The sequence below is a fragment of the Lissotriton vulgaris genome, chromosome 2_1, assembly GCF_964263255.1.
Source record: "Lissotriton vulgaris chromosome 2_1, aLisVul1.2, whole genome shotgun sequence".
In the NCBI taxonomy this organism is placed as follows: Eukaryota; Metazoa; Chordata; class Amphibia; order Caudata; family Salamandridae; genus Lissotriton; species Lissotriton vulgaris.
The window spans coordinates 1,769,458,595-1,769,475,612 of NC_141687.1; the positions used below are offsets into that span (position 1 = coordinate 1,769,458,595).

Sequence of the window (17,018 nt, forward strand, 5' to 3'; positions counted from 1 at the left end):
GATGACTCATCAAGATCTTGCGCGCTATACTGATTTCTGCTGCACTGTCCGACATTGTCAATGCCCACTCCCCGTTTTTCAACTGTGTCCTCAGTATTGTCGGCATGGTTGATTTCTCTAATACTGGCTACCTTCTTTCTAGGAAATTGAGATTTTTTACTCTGAGCAGGTTCCTTGTCTTTGGACCTGGTGTGCTCTCCTGGGTCTGACCGTCCTCTTCTTTCCGAATTCTGTGGAAAAGATCGAGAAGGACGTGTATCAATACTTTGATATCTATCAGGTTTTTTCAGATTATCCCTATTTCTAAGGTTATATCTTTTCTCAGAGGGCTCCCTCTGGGGAGACTGGCGTTCTCGAGTCGGAGTTCTTTCCCTCCGTCGAGGAGACCTTCCTCTGGACTGGAAAACTTTTTCCTTGGGAGTGGATTGTTTATTTCCATCCCAGCTCTTTTTAGGAGTGTTTAAATTATTTTTAATAAATACTTTTACTAACTCTCTATAAGCTTTTGTTAATTCTCCTATGTTAAATAAGAGTTCTTCTTTTGACATTTTTGCAATGTCAGGATGTGGTGTGTAGCTGGCTAGAACCGGCCACGTTGCTCCTGGTCTACCTAGTGGACCGAGCCTAGTTATGTGATCATTATGTTTTAGGGCGCCATTAAACCAGAGCAGGTGCTCTTGAAATTTAAGTGGAATTTCAATCTCCTCGAAAGGAGCGTACTCTTCCGGAGGTTTCGCTATTTTGTAATAATGAAACTCTTTTGTTGTAGCGTTTACCGCTGGAAAGTTTATCCATGAATAGAATACCTCTGTCTGCCGATACTCGTGAGCCTCTATCACGAAGATTACTGTACCACCTTGAGGTGTCAGTCCGTTCTCTATAAGTTTTAATGTTATAGATCTTCTTAACTGGACGGGGATTATTATTGCACCCGGTACCATATCGTCGGAATCCTGCTGAGTCGCATTTACTGCGGCCCCAGTGGTTCCGTTTTCTCCTGGCATTGTTAAAATGCAAGGTTTGCAGAGTAGGTCTCCAAGGAGACAAAGATTAGGTGCACAATATTTTGGAACACTGTATCCTTCAACGTTGAATAAACCAGAGCTTTACATAGGAATCTCTTCCTACTGAGTTCGGGCGGATTTTAACCTTTCAGCCACTCCAGACGTCTATTGGAGTATTTACGGGAGAAAGGGGTGTGAAATATGCACAACTGAGTTACTCTAACGTCTTGCGTTAGTTTATCGCCTTACCAAACGTTTGGGCGCCATGTAGTGTAGTTCCTAGTTTCCCACTAGGCCCTGCGCATTGGAATAACATAAACAGGAGTATCGACGTGGAACTGCGGATATTCCAGGCCTCCACTGACTATGCTAAACTTAATTGGGTGTGTTACCAACTAGCTCAGAGGTCACTGGAAACTTTCTTCTCTGCATGGGAAGTGATCAGCTTCCCTGGCACAGACAAGAAGGGATTCAGCTTTCCAACAACCGTGCAACATGACAACTTTGCTCCTCAGATCAAGAGTCAATCTCTAGGGTTGTGTGAAACAATAGACATGTATTTCACTCAGTCAGGTTAGTGCAGTTTACTTTCACGATATGTAGAGAATAGAGAGACGGGCGTTTGTCAATAAAAGGTTAACATTTATTGAACAGTCTTTCTTCTCGTACAAGAGAAATGTATTGCCACAATTGCAAGACTTGTTATTATAAAAAGTACGTACAGTAAGATAAGAATTGCGAAATAGAACTGTAAAAGCATTGATATGGTTTCTTAGCCATACAATGGTTTAAAAGTAATAAAACATATATACAGTCATATATACATTAGGCTAACATACTCAACTGGTGCTTCTAACTAAGCCTACCCCAGTGTGCCTGACCTAAGCCTAACATGTGGAAGGGGAGTAAGTAAGTAGCTTTAAGTTAAGTTGGTTTTGCCAAGGTTTGCTTCAAGAATTCTCGTCTAAGGGTTTAGTCAACACCATACCTCTGAATAGAATGATGGAAGTCTGGTATTTCCTTCAGGGGGCACTCAATATCCCAGTCACCCGCGAGGGCAGACCGGAAACGCTGGAGCTGGATTTCTCTGCAGGAGAAAGGCAGCGTCTCTTCTTCAGCGCGTCGGGAGGAGGAGGGGGGACAGCGTCCGCGGCAGCTGGAATCTGCTGGGCTCTTCGCAGAGGGATGGCTGTTCAGCTCCTAAGCATACCGCACCATCGTTCGCGCTTTAGCAGCGATAATGGTATCAGTAGCTTCACCACCAAGGGACAGCAGCAGCAGCGTACTGCCTGCAGCAGCAATGGGATGCACAACAGGGTGCACGGCAGCATACAACAGCACGACAGCTTATTGCTTAAGGCAACGTTGGTAATATTTATACCTGACAGGTGCCGGGTTTGACGCAAGTTTGCTGGACATAAGACGTCAATTAAAGATGTCACTAGGAAGTGATAGCTATCAGTTGCTCATTAGAGTTCCATTACTAATCAAAACACAGCAAGCAGGGATTTCCAGGTTTGCTGAGTTTTTATCTTGTTGAAGAACTCGGAGTGTTAATCTAGGAATATCAGATAGTGACTTCTGCTCTGTCATTGCACTAATTGGTTGCAAAGGAAGTGGCAGAGAACTATGCTGGAATGTGGCTCTGTTCGTGTGAGGCCAGAGATGACTTTCTGAAAATCGCACTTGGACGGTTATGCCAATATAGGGAATAAATGGATTTATAGCCGAATAGGGGCATAAGGTCACAGTATCGATCAGGAACCTAGATAAACACGCAACATTCACTTCTCCCACGGTGGAGCTGCACAACGAGCAACCAAGAAAAACAATCACGGCCTAGGCTAAGGGAAACGTTTTCCTTTCAGGATAGGGCAATTACCCTCGAGTGTAAGTACCCTCAACAATCCTGTCCAGTGTTTCAGGCAGTGCACCAGTATTCTTCACTCTAACAGGCACCAGAGGCACAGCACCTGTACCCTGAACTCAAGTCCTTCCCTAAATCCTGTGTTTCCCTGCTGGCACACTGCTCTTTAGCCGGGGCCGCAGATTGTACCCAATGTGCCCATGTACCTCCTTATCAACAAACAAAGGTGCAGACTTGCTGTCACTTGGGGACTGGAACTCAGAGACCTGATGCACAGAACCTGGTGTATCCGAAGCAACCCTTGTTTCAAAGGGGGTCACCTCAGGCAAAACCTCCTTGCTCTTGTTATCGGTCTGTGCCTCTCCCAGCTAGGCATTAAAAAACTGGAACAAAGCGAAGGATCAGCTTTCCATTGTGATTTGTGATCGCGTCTTTTTTTTTCGATTTATCCACCAGTGGTAGGAGTACATGTTTCTTCCTCTCTGCATCCTACAAGCCTTCCTGCTGGGATTATTGCTGAATCCTGCTGTGTAATCGCCTGACGAGGACCTTTAAAATCTGGGTCCCAGCCCTCCAGCCTCCCGCCGCCCGACTCCTTTCTTTCCTGGGGTTTGGCCGCCGAGCGGAGCGCGGTCGAAGGGCCAAGAAGACCACAAGACCCAGCACCCCTAGCGGCACACGCCGCAACATTTGCGCGCCTGGAGGCGCTCAAATACAGCGTCACCCCGGTCGAGGGGGGGAACTCTCTGCATCCTGCAAGCCTTCCTGCTGGGAATATTGCTGAATCCTGCTGTGTAATCGCCTGACGAGGACCTTTAAAATCTGGGTCCCAGCCCTCCCGCCTCCCGACTCCTTTCTTTCCTGGGGTTTGGCCGCCGAGCGGAGCGCGGTCGAAGGGCCAAGAAGACCACAAGACCCAGCACCCCTAGCGGCACACGCCGCGACATTTGCGCGCCAGGAGGCGCTCAAACACAGAGTCACCCCCGTCTCGCGGGACGCCGGGCGAAGCCCGGGCCAAGGGCGGGCCCGTTGTTGCCCGTTAGAGCCCGGTAGAGACCGGACCGGGCCCACCCCCTTGGTTCTCACTGCCAGTCCTGCCACATCTCAGCACACAGGACTTCTCATATGTCCACCATGCCTGGACGAACCAGAAGCAAAACCAAAACCGCACTGGCTGTAGCCCAAATCACCGGACCAATAGATCAATTTATCTCACGGACCAATGAGGCAATTGATCATAGTATCTCTCTTCTGGAACGCAGAGTGTCTCTGGACCTCATGAAAGCAAAACGTTCGTCCCTGGGCCTTCTAGCAACTGCAGCATCTCCCATCCAGCAAACCCTACCTACTTCCTCCCTTCCCCTACCCGTGACTGTTGCTGATATCCATACAGTACCATGCTCAGTTGATCTATCAGTAACCCAATCAGAGTCCGAATCATTATTATCAGACGACCTAGAGGTCACCCCGGACCTAGAAGCCTGTCAAACACTCGAAAGATTAGAATCAACTATAGATAAACACCTTCGAGGAGTAAGGGAAGGAGCCATTACTCAAACAAGGTAACACCAACCCATCTGATAACACAGTAGCTTCTGTCACTCCTATGGGACTTGGGAGGGAATCCAGGAGGGAATCCGGGAGGGATCGATCCAAACAGACAACACAACCCACACAATCAATGATAATTACTCCAACAGAAAACACTTTCTTACTACCTCCTATTCTTATTGAGGACACAGATAACCCCTGTAAAACATGTAAAACTACATCGCAAATACTAACCTCAATCAAAGAGCTCCTTTCTCAGCAGCTAAAACCTATACTAATTAGTATAAGGAACCTGGAAGCTCAATTAGCAATCTTATCACGAACTTACCCTAGTACAAAAAATCCATACTTAGCTAAGCAAGGGACAGGAAACGCTACTCATCCCCCAAAAGTATTTCACCAATTACAATCAGCTGTAGTAACCAAACAACTTGTCCCGACTATCCCACCCTCTCAAAAACTAAAACATAGTGTCCCAACACAAAAACAGCAAGACTCAACGCCTAGTGTGCAAAAGGCCAAAACCACTACGGAGTTGCCCCAACACACGCCCAGCACAGGTCCGGTAAAAACAGGAAAAACTGGGAAAACAGCAGTCAATGCAACCATAAATCATACTATAAATAAACCGACACCTACACCCTCTAAACCAACGGTTACACAACCCCAGTTGGTATCCAAAAAGACACCAAGATTTAGGCGCCCAGTGCACCTCCCACCAGAGGCAACCCCATATACAATCATTCTCACAGGCGTACCTGAATTAACTGAAGGTATGACTGAAACTGCCTGGTCACTCAAGAACAAGGTCATGCAGTGGCTAAGTATAAACATACCATTAGAACCATACCACTCTGGAGGGATCTCCACAGTCCATAGAGTAATATGGATAGGTGAAGAACCCAAGTCGATCCACGGAGACTGCATCATAGTAACTTGCAGCGATCCATCTACTGTGGACCACATTTGTTCATGGCCCTCATTGGAGAAAAAAGGTGGAATAGACGCCCAACACCTTTCCTTCTTCTACCCACCATTGAATACACATCAATATATTTCCATCCCGAACTGGCAGCACCCCCAAGAAGACCAATGGAATCAGGTGGGATATAGCTATGGTCACGGAAATAGAAACAGAACTAGAGAATGGCACAAACAGCCCTGGCAAGGTAGACCCTATCATCCACTGGAGGGCTGGCAGGGTCTTCCAACAAGAAACTGGTATGACTGCCTAGAGATGGTCGATTGACCGTCAAGGCCCCTAAAAGTTAAGAGCAAGAACACCCATATCATGCTTTCTCCACCAAACCCTAGATCCCCGTCATGCCCATGCCCATTTAAATCCGGAAGTCAACCAAAACAAACTTCGCCCATTAACATAAACTCCCAGCCCGGGACTACTGTAGATACCAGCAACGCCATTCCTAACAAAACGATGACCAGAGTTTCGGTTATCCCTATGGATAGTATAGATCTAAATTCTCACCAGTCAAATGATTCGAGAGATACTATTAACCCTCCCTTGATTCCAACAGAGAGTTTTCCTTGTGAACCCCCCGTTTCACACTTACCCTTTGATCCCAACAAATTGAACCTTTCCATAATGTACTGGAATGTCGCAGGACTGTTTTCCAAATTAACGCTAGAATCATGGTCTGAAACAGTAAGGGAACACCAGGTACTCTGTTTCCAGGAAACATGGTCTATTACTGCAAATCATTTAACGGGATACAAAACCTTTTTCACCCCAGCAGTACAGGGACCCTTGGGCAGGCCTAAGGGGGGTCTTGTGATTTATGTCGCCAATACTCTCCCTTCTCTATCCATTAAAATGTTAAAAGAATTCCCGATTTATCAAATCATGCAAATAAATTTCACAAATGATTGCACCTATATTTTTATTAATTACTATAACAACTCAACTACATTGGATTGTTTGACAATCCTAGTAGAAATTGCCACTTTTTTAATATCCCTGCAAAATGATTTTAACCTAAATACAGTACACTTAATATGGGGTGGCGACTTTAATCTCCCACTATGTTCCAACCCCAAAAATGGAAACTGTGGACTGCAAAACGAACATGGTAGTCCCATGCCCCATTTTTCCCACTCGACCTGTGGAAACAAGTTAAACGAGATTCTATTTTCTTTAGATCTGGACTTTGCAAACGAGTTGGTAGAGCCACAGAAAGATTTTTCTCCAACTTTCCATGGAAGAGGTTTCCTAACCACTATAGACTATATACTGTCCTCCCAATCACTCAAGGGACAACTAACCAACTTTGTAACTGGGACAAATGCTATGAGTGATCATTATCCAATTAGTGTAAGAATCACCCCAAAAATGGCCAAAGCACATCCTGTAAAAATGAGTCTCCTAAAGCAAAACTCACTAACCATGAACAAACTGAATGGTTATACAGCCAAATGGGCCAAGATTGACCCGGTGGAAATAACAGAGAAGATTCTTGAAAATCTAAGCCTTGGATACTTGAATTCTTATCTTCAGACACTACACCTCGGTCAATCGTTAACAGCTTCCAGAACATCTTGAAAACAATTGGTAATGAACTCTTTGTCAAGTTAAAGAACATTAAGCCCTCTACTACGAGATGGTTTGACGCAGCTTGCCGAAAAGCCCTCTCAAGCTTAAAAGAAGTCTTACATAGACCCACAAGAAACCAAGTGGAAATCTCCAACTTAAGAAAACTCTATAACCTAGCCAGACGGGATCGCAAAAAAGAAATTAAGAAAGATCTATGGGCACAACTCCATGACAGCTGCCAAAGAAAGGATAGCGCCCTATTCTGGCAAGTTATAAGATCCCCTTTTCTGGCCGATAGTGCAGAAGGACAGCATTTAGATGTAGCAGTTACGGAGGATGACTGGGTTACGCATTTCTCTATAATCTTCGGTCCATCCTCACAAAACGCTGCAGAAATAGGAACAGAACAAAGTGAAGCCCATACATCGAAGAATAACATCTATCCGATAAATATCCATTTTCATCATAGTGAAGTCATTAAAGAAATCAAGGCATTGAAACCAGGCAAGGCTCCGGGCCCTGATGGAGTTCCAATGGACATTTTCCTCCACAACATAGAACTATGGTCACCGATAATTACTCAGGTTTTGGCAGCAGCAACATTGGCTGGGCTTTTTCAGTCATGGTCAACGTCAATCTTGCTCCCCATCTTTAAAAAAGGCGATCGTAACGACCCAGCCTGCTACAGGCCAATCTCCCTTCTGGATTCCATGGGTAAAATTGCAGGTCGAGTGCTCCTGGACCGTTTACAATCTTGGGCCCAGGAAAATAACATCATGACCGACCTGCAATATGGTTTCCAGAAGGGGCTTGGGACCATGGAACAGGCCCTTAACCTTGCCCTCTTGACCGGGAAATATGTTGGCGCTAAAGGAGGTAACATCTCCCTCGTCTATGTCGACCTCAGTGCGGCATTTGACTGCGTCAAACATGAAAAACTCTGGAAAATACTCAGTGACCTCGGAGTGGATCCACCTTTAATAGTCTTCCTCCGTGAACTCTATTCCAATGCTTCAGTGCGAGTCAGATTCGGTACCAACGGTGAGCTGTCTCGCTCATTCCCAATAACAAAAGGAGTAAGACAGGGCTGTGTACTGGTTCCCTTCCTGTTCAATCTTTACACCAATGGACTAGAGCAGGCTATGCTGGAAGGGAGCCAGGATCTACCCCAGATAAACCACCGTCCAATACCGACACTGCTATATGCAGATGATTCAGTCATCCTGGCCCGCACACTAAATCAACTACAAAAACAAATCAATAAATATAGCAGTTTTATGGACTCACTTGGCCTGAAAATTAACATAAAAAAGACTTTTACCATGCACATTGGCCCCAGGGTCAAAAACCCTAAACCAATATTGGTGGATAACACTAAGTTGGAAAAAACCTCTGTCTACCCATATCTGGGAATTCTTGTGGATGATGCTTTGAACTGGCGCCAAGCTACGGCCACTAGAAACCTCCTTTTCCGACGTGCAACATCTGCCCTGACTTCTTTTTCGAGAAAACTGGGGAAACCTGCTCCACCTGAACTCCTGAAAGTCTACTATGCTAAATGCCACAGTGTGGCTACCTACGGAGCAGGCGTGTGGGGGCACGGCCATATAGATCACCTACAAGTAACAGAGAACGGCTTCATCAAATACGTGCTGGCCCTCCCGCAAAGCGCCCCGAACTTTGCTTCCCATAGTGAGCTTGGCATGGAATACATTATAGACACTATCCGTTCCCAACCAATCTTATTGTGGCAACGTATATGGTCCAAACCCGAGTGTCACTTAACATGATCCCTGATCACGGACTGCTTAGCTCTAACTAACTGGCATAAGATCCCATGGTTGGTCTATGTACAGAACTTTTTTAATGACCTTGGCTACAAGTCCTATTTTGATGACCCTCCTAGTATCGAAGACATCTCTAGAAAACAGCTAAAGTTGATGTGCTTGGCTCACCTGAGAGAGCTGCGAAACCAGACAGAGATCACAAAAACTTCGAACAGCCAAATTTGTGCAATACAACCTCTCAAAGGTATGCAACCCTACTTGTCCTACTTTCTGTCAAATCAGGAGAAATATTTATTAACAATATTTTGTTTCAACACCTTTTTTCGTTTAGTTTCTTTTCCTGAAATTCACAACTGGTCCCGCACGCTCACGAACTGTCCATGTGATGGAATATCTTCACAAACAACGATTCACTTAATTTTCTTTTGCAAATATTACAAATCTCCACGTAAATCTTGAATTCTTCCACTTCTTCGATCTAGTGGTCATAGACAGTGTTATTCTGCATTCCTCTTTCTGCAGTGTTTGGACTCGCCACATGTAGCAAAATTTATAGCGACTTTTCTAAAAGCCACTATTACAATACGCCAAAAACGTACAAACTGAACAGAAATATTTAAACCATAAGTTTTTTCTTACGTGCTTTTTAAACTTTTTCCTCCTTAAATTTATGTCTATGATGAACTGTTTTGTTCTGTTTTTAAACTTTGTATTTCTTATGATTATACAAGTGGTAATCGAATAAAAGTTATTGAACTGAACATGTTTCTTCCAGCCTTCCACCTTCACCGCTGTCCTAGTTGCCAGCAACACCTGTGCTGGTTCCCTTCACCTTGGCTCCAATCTGGATTTGTGCTGAATCCCCAGGATGGATATGATGTCTGGGCCCCTCTGGCAATGGTTGTAGGGCAGCAGATATCTATTTGTGAACAGAACAGAAATCTAAACAAAAAAGTACCAATAATCTATCAAAAGAGGATATTCTATTTCAGAAACGCCCCTATCTTAATCTTCTGAAGAACCTAAAAAAAAAGGAATTTCTGAACAGCTATTCTTTTTAACTAACTTGTAATTACTAAGTGATAGAAATAACAATACAGCTTCTACTTTGTGAACCTTCACTTTTGTGCAAAACTGCAGACACCTCTAAAATTATTTTCCTTACCTAAGAACAACCATATTTTGCCCTTTATGACCATGCTCTCATATTATAGGTGTAGCGGGAAACTTCTAAAACTATGAATGTAACAGACATCCATATCACATGAATAACTGATAAATGAAACATAACCTAGTAGGTACATAAATTTTCCAGCAAAACTTGTTTGTGGCAGACAAGAAAACAAGCAAAAGAGAATTGTGTTCTTAAAAATGTGTGCTAAGGGCATATGGGCATCTTTCCTAGCATTGTGAACCATATGCATCATACTTTCCATGATCTGGGCCATGTGATATCATATTCAGAGGAGAAACGTATTCACCAGCACTAGCAAGGGCTGTTAGCTGGATTACATAAACTAACTAATGAGGGACTTGTGATGCCTCTGCGACTTATGTAGTACCAGGAGGCATGTTTGCAGACTGTTGGAGAAAGGGGGTGGAGCCTCTGACAAGCTCTCAGCAATCCCGCTGTGTGGGACTTGCTAGAGGTAATAGGAGGGGCTATCGGCCCCCAAGGACCCTCAGAATATAAGAGGTCTTCATCCCCAAAACAGTAGTGCACCAGGGGGAGTGTCTGGAGAGTGGTGGAGAAAGGGGGCGAGGCCTCAGATGACCTCCTTCCCCAGGGCCTGGCCTTTTGTTTAATAATCATTTTAATAAGGGAAGGGGTGCGCGGCCCCCCTACCTGGGCCGATTACAGCCCCGGGGACCTCACCCCCTGGGGTCCGGCCTTTTTATTAAAAATAATTCACACTGGAGGGTAGCCGCACGGGCAGAAAAACCGATGAATGCTCCTCTTCTAGCAAGCAAAATCACTTTTAATGCTCTTGTTTGCTGGAAGCAGAGTGTTTACTGTGACTTAACGGGAGCAATAAAGCTCCTGCCAGGTCACCAATACTGCTATGTCCTAGGGATGGCCACACCAGGACTTAGCAGGAGCCAGTCCTCAGGTTGGAAGTCACCAGGGCCAACATTGACTCCAGGAGGGGGGCTGCACAACTCTGCTTTTGAAGTAGATGGGCTTGCCACCAGACGAGTTGGTGGTCTCCAGGGTCATATATGGCTTGGAAGGCATGGCTCCCCACCAACCTTCAATGTTAATTTTGCCACGTGGTGGTGATGGCCCCTGAGGCCCAGGGAGGCCCATGCAGCCGCCTTCAACTTTAATTTAGCCCGAGGAGATGGTGGTCACTGGGGGGATCCACCTGCCCTCCCAATTAATTTTTTCAATGTAGTCCCGGAGAGGTGAAGCTTTCCGTTGCCCAAGGGGGGTGCAAGAGGACCTCCCCTATAGCAATACCTAAACCCTGGGTAGGTGGTTGTCCCTGGGGCATTTATAAGGCGCAGGAAGGGGGCCCATATGCCTCCTGCTTTTAATTCCTGCTTTTCCCTTTCAAGACCTCACCCACCCTCGCAGATTTTCAGTAAAAGCTGCAAATCCAATGTGTCTCCCCAGCAAGTTTAAAAAAAAATACTTATTTTGGTCCTGTGGGGTCGCTGTGGGACCCCTCCACCCCAAGAGGTATTCCTACCCTGCCCCCTTCTCTTTTTCTTTGACATTATTTAGTGAGACTCGGCTCAAGCCAAGTCCCAAGATGGCTGCCAACACTTCCTAGCTTGAAGTGTTGGCAGCCAATCAGTTGCAGCATGAGGATTGTTGGATCCTCAGAGGATCCACGTCCCTATATATACAATTACTTGTTTCTCTTAATAACGCAAAAACGTCTGAACGCATTTCCACCAAATCACAAAAAAGCACTTCCCTGGACCAACATCTAACTTTCTGTTCAGCTGTTTGGGCTGTAGCCCTGTCTAAAGTTCAAATGGAAATTAACATGAGGAAAACGCGTTTGGGACCCCTTTTTTCTCGCCTGTCACTTGATGAATCACCCCCAAACTTTAAAGACAGTAGCTGAAGTGAGTACCACATTAGTTTTGAAAAATCTGCGATGATTTGTCAAACGTGCTAAAGTTATTGGCAGGTGAAAAAATGCTCTTTCTATGGAGACCACATCCTAACAATATCTACCTACTGGCAACCGCCAGTAGGTAATTCACTTATTACAATGCAACAATGCATGGTCATGTGCCACAATGTAATACAACACATTTTAAATCAACTGATATTCCATTACTTCAAACCTGCTGTTGTCAGTAGAAGAGATTAATATACACAACTTGAGAGAAAAAAGGTGCAATATTGAATGGTGCGACCAACATTAGAGATAGGGGCACCCTCACTCAGCCATATTTTGTAAAGGAAAATACTTTGAAGGAAAAAGGAAAGATGGATACCATCAAGTTGCTAGAGAGCAGGGTAAAGTTATACAAGGACTAGTGCGCAGTGGCACTGTTTAAGACGAAGCAGGTTAATCCAATAATTAATTAACAAACAAAAGGACAAGATACAGATGGCTGTTTTCAACAGTTCAAGTCAGTGATAAGGAATCCTAAGTCACCTCCCGAGAGGAAGAGAATCACTAACCAATTGGTTGATGAAGGAAAGATTACAATAAAGGTAAACAAACAGAATTGGGAAGGGTAAGAATGTCTGGTCCAGATCTCAGAGAAGAGATCATCTAAAGGATGAGCCAAACAAAAGAGGACACCTGAATTGTGGAATGAGATAAGGAGGTAAAGTTCATGGGTGCTGGAAGGCTGGTCAATCTACCCTGCAGTCCAATATCCTGTTGGTGGTGAAAAGGCCTTTTAGTTGCTCATGGCACAACAAGGTCCACATGAGGTTCTGTATTATGACAGATGGGTTGTTGGCTAATTCAATTTAAAACCAATTTATATGCAGCTGCTGACCTCCGATGATGCAGGTTCGCAAATGATCAGTTTCCACACAAAGGCCCAGAAGAAGAAAGATCACTCTCAATAACCCACTCCTGTGCAGAAACAGAACATATTATCCAACCAGTCCCAGCTGGTAAGGTAAATTAAAAATGAGTTAGCATATGTATGATTTTCTGAGGAAAGAACAATACTTATCTGACAGAAATATGACTTTTCCTGACCTGAACTGCTGAATCACATACGATTGAGACCTCCATTGCTTGTCTGGTCAGACAGTTCACCTCGCCTAAAAGAGTTCCAACTCCTCTGAAGTCTGTAAACTCTACCCCATAGCTTCTTTCATCTTCAGCTTCTTTTTCTTTTGTATGGTAATGTCCAAAATGAGGATTTGAACCATATAGCTGTTGAAATAGAAGACAGAAAATAGAGAAAGCCATATGTTATTTTGCTAAAAATTTAAATTAGAGTAATTTATTATTTGTAATGACCATCTACAAAGTCCAGAAAATGTGTTATATCTGTTTCTGCATCCATCAACACCTAACCTTAATATTACTGTTGGTGCCAACCCTTTTAAAACATTAGTTCATTTTCCTGGGAAGGGAAATGTCATAAAATGTATTAGGTCAATAGAGCTACCCATATTCTGTATGGCTGTGCCTATTCCAATAACGCACCACTAGCAGCCTCCATTGTGATGGGAATATGGAGGGAACTCAACAGAGAAATAGGTAGGAGGAAAAAAACAAAGGGCCAGATTTAAGGTTTGTCCAAAAGGGTACCCAGTACACTAAACTGACTGTCCACCTGCTCCAATTTAGGATTGGCAGGACAACCACCATTCCAAAGACCGAGCCCCTATTGGCTTCAATAATGGAAAGCTTGCTCTGACAGCTCAACAGAATACAGGCCTTTCCCTACTCGTCCTATTTAGGGTGCACAGTGTGATATAATTTTCCTTCTGTCCAGCACCACCACCAAGTAAAAACTGTCAGTGAGGGATAGAAAAACAAGCATTTGCAATGCAATAGGTCTCGCATTAGGAAAGTGTGAGCTATTGGTATTGTAAATGACAATTTTTTTAAATATGTGTTAGCTTTGAAAATATATAAATGAATAGCATTGTTATACACAAAGCCAATAGCTTACACTTTCCTAATGCGAGTGCTATTGGCTATTGCAATGCTTGTTGATAGCAAGCAAGGACAGTGCTGTTGTGGTGCTGAGTGATGATGTGGTTGGGCTGAGTGATGTGGTGGTGTCCCTGAGTGATGTGGCGGTGTCCCTGAGTGATGTGGTGATGCCCTTGAGTGATGCCCCCGAGTGATGTGGTGGTGCCCCTGAAGTGATGTGGTGGTGTCCCAGAGTGATGTGGTGGTGTCCCTGAGTGATGTGGTGGTGCCCCTGAGGGATGTGGTGGTGCCCCTCAGTGATGTGGTGGTGCCCCTGAGTGATGCCCCCAAGTGATGTGGTGGTGTCCCAGAGTGATGTGGTGGTGTCCCAGAGTGATGTGGTGGTGTACCAGAGTGATGTGGTGGTGACCCAGAGTGATGTGGTGGTGTCCCAGAGTGATGTGGTGGTGTCCCAGAGTGATGTGGTGGTGTCCCAGAGAGATGTGGTGGTGCCCTAGAGTGATATGGTGGTGTTGTGAGGCGTGCAGCAGTGTGAGGCGTGCAGCACTGTGTGGCGTGCAGCAGTGTGAGTAATGGAGCAGTGTAAGTAATGCGGCAGTGTGCAGCAGTGTGAGGCCTGCAGCAGTGTGAGGCGTGCAGCAGTGTGAGGCGGGCAGCAGTGTGAGGCATGCGGCAGTGTGCGGCATACAGCAGTATGAGTAATGCAGCAGTGTGCGGCGTGCAGCAGTGTGAGGCATGCAGCAGTGTGAGGCATGCAGCAGTGTGAGGCATGCAGCAGTGTGTGGCGTGCAGCAGTGTGAGACGTGCAGCATTGTGTGGCGTGCAGCGGCATGCAGCAGTGTGAGGTGTGCAGCAGTGTGAGGCATGCAGCAGTGTGAGGCGTGCAGCAGTGTGAGGCGTGCAGCAGTGTGTGGCGTGCAGCAGTGTGTGGCATATAGCAGTGTGAGGCGTGCAGCAGTGTGTGGCGTGCAGCGTGCAGCAGTGAGGCGTGCAGCAGTGTGAGGCGTGCAGCAGTGTGAGGTGTGCAGCAGTGTGAGGCGTGCAGGGTGCAGCAGTGTGAGGCATGCAGCAGTGTGAGGCGTGCAGCAGTGTGAGGCGTGCAGCAGTGTGTGGAGTGCAGCAGTGCTTGTTTTAATTGTAGATGTGTTAGATGTAGTGTGTCATGGTGCACTAACATCCCAGGGCAGGCAATAGTATTTCGCCCACACACGCATGAAATAAATGAATCTATGATGTTTGGGAAACAAGGTTGCTGTCAAACTTACTTATAAATAACTAGTTTTGTTGTTTATGCAAGGAAGGGAGCAGTGGGGGGAGGGGGAGTAGAGGTGGAGGGAGGGGGTGGGGGTGGGGATGGCTGGAGTGTAGGTAGGGAGGGGATGGAATGAGGTAGGAGTGGAGGTGTAGGGAGGGAGTGGGTGGGGGGAGGGGGGAGTGGAGGTCGAGGGAGGGGGTGAGTGAGGGAGGTGTAGGGAGTGAGAGTGGAGTGAAGGTGGAAGAGTGGAGTTGGAGGTGGAAGGAGGAGGGAGTGGAGGTGGGAGTGGAAGCAGAGGGAGGGGGAAAGGAGGTGCACGATCTGCAGGCTTCTGACTTTAATACGTTACAATAAAACTTGGTATCTGTCCTATGTATATCCAAAACCTCTGGTGGAGTATTTTCGTCAGGAATCCAGCAGATGGCACTCCTGTATTTGTTCTGAATTGTTATCAACATCTTGCTGTAATTTTCTTAATCTTGTTATTACAAGAGCCAAAAGTGAACCTTAAATGATGCTAATTATGTGGATTATGAGGAGTAGGCAGATCTGTAGGGCAGTTGGTGTGGTAAATTTTCAAGTAGGTAATTGTTTGCGGTGCTGCAAAGTGTCCCAGAATTTTTTTTTCAAATGTTGGCAACTAAAACTAGTATTCCACATAGAGACAATGACTTCAAAAAGGTGAGAACTATATGTTTACATACACCCTACAGAGGCAGAAGCAATTCTTTGAAGTGTAGACAGACATTTGTGAATGTAGCACCTACAGTTGATAGTTGAAACATATTGTGAAAGGGAAATAATTAAGTTTAATGTTGTCCTCAATACATAAGCATTGGTGGGATAAAAGACTGGAAGGGAAAATAAATACTTCATGATTGTCATGAGTACTGTACAATTCGAACATGTTTCATTCACTCTCCATCAAATGTTATTTCATGTATTTGGGTGGCTTGACCTTGTTTGATATGTCTAGGGTTGTGCAAAAAAAGCAACACTAACTTCTTTTCGCAACGAGCAGCAGTGGAACCGGTTATAGTTGTTAGGTGTGAGGAAATAAATACATTGATGTTTCTTCATGCTTTTGCACATGACAAGAACATTTAAACCAACATTGTGGTTTGTAGTCTAGTCTTCCTCAACATGTGGCTTTCATCATAACTTGTTTTACTTTGGTCACCTGAAAGGGCTGTTAAGTGTGAGATGCAAGCTAATAATTGCAGACAGTGTAATTTGTATACCTTGGAGTATTGAACATACTGCAACACTTGAGCAGGTAAAAGAGTACATTAATGTGGTTTCACACACTTGTGTTTATATTTGCACCAGTGAGTCGAAGCTGTGGTAGTCAGCTGAATGGGCTGTTGCTCAATTTTACATCACTTTAATATTATTAACAACACGCAATATGTCCTGGAGGGTGGTGGTAGATATTACATGCTCTTATTAAAGTCCACAGGTGCTTTTACTTAGTTGACCCCTCTGCAGACACACACGCACACACAGACAGACACATACACACAGACACACACACGTGCAACACACACACAACACACAAACACCACCACCATTATTATTATAGTTATTAACCTACTTCCTGACCCCCGTCCCCCATCAAAAAGCGCTTCTGTGAGACTAGATTGACCACAGTGCACGAGAGCAGAAGCAGCCAGCCCCATGTCACGTGGGAAAGAATGTAGGTTAGAGATCCCGAGAAGGCAGTCTCAGGGAAGGCGGACAAAATCAGTGTTAGAAGATATTTCTTAAAAGCCGCTTTTGTAAGAGCACCGAACACTGTCAAAAGGAAAAACATTTACACCACATTATAAGTGTCAGGAGCTTTGTTTGGTGTGACAGTGTCACAGTAGTAAACGTACAAGAAAGCATAGTTTGCCAGCCTACAAGATCCGAAA

The 17,018-nt window shown here is 45.0% G+C and overlaps 1 protein-coding gene across 1 annotated transcript in view; it reads right to left on the reverse strand.

Annotated features, from left to right (window-relative positions):
* The window catches only part of LOC147733265 (sperm-specific sodium:proton exchanger-like), a 4,638,748-nt gene that overhangs the window by 248,303 nt on the left and 4,373,427 nt on the right, over positions 1 to 17,018 (reverse strand). Inside the window, exon 19 of the mRNA XM_086958943.1 lies at positions 12,939 to 13,118. Within this exon, the coding sequence (XP_086815069.1) occupies positions 12,939 to 13,118 (180 nt within the window). The remainder of the gene's footprint in view (positions 1 to 12,938; positions 13,119 to 17,018) is intronic.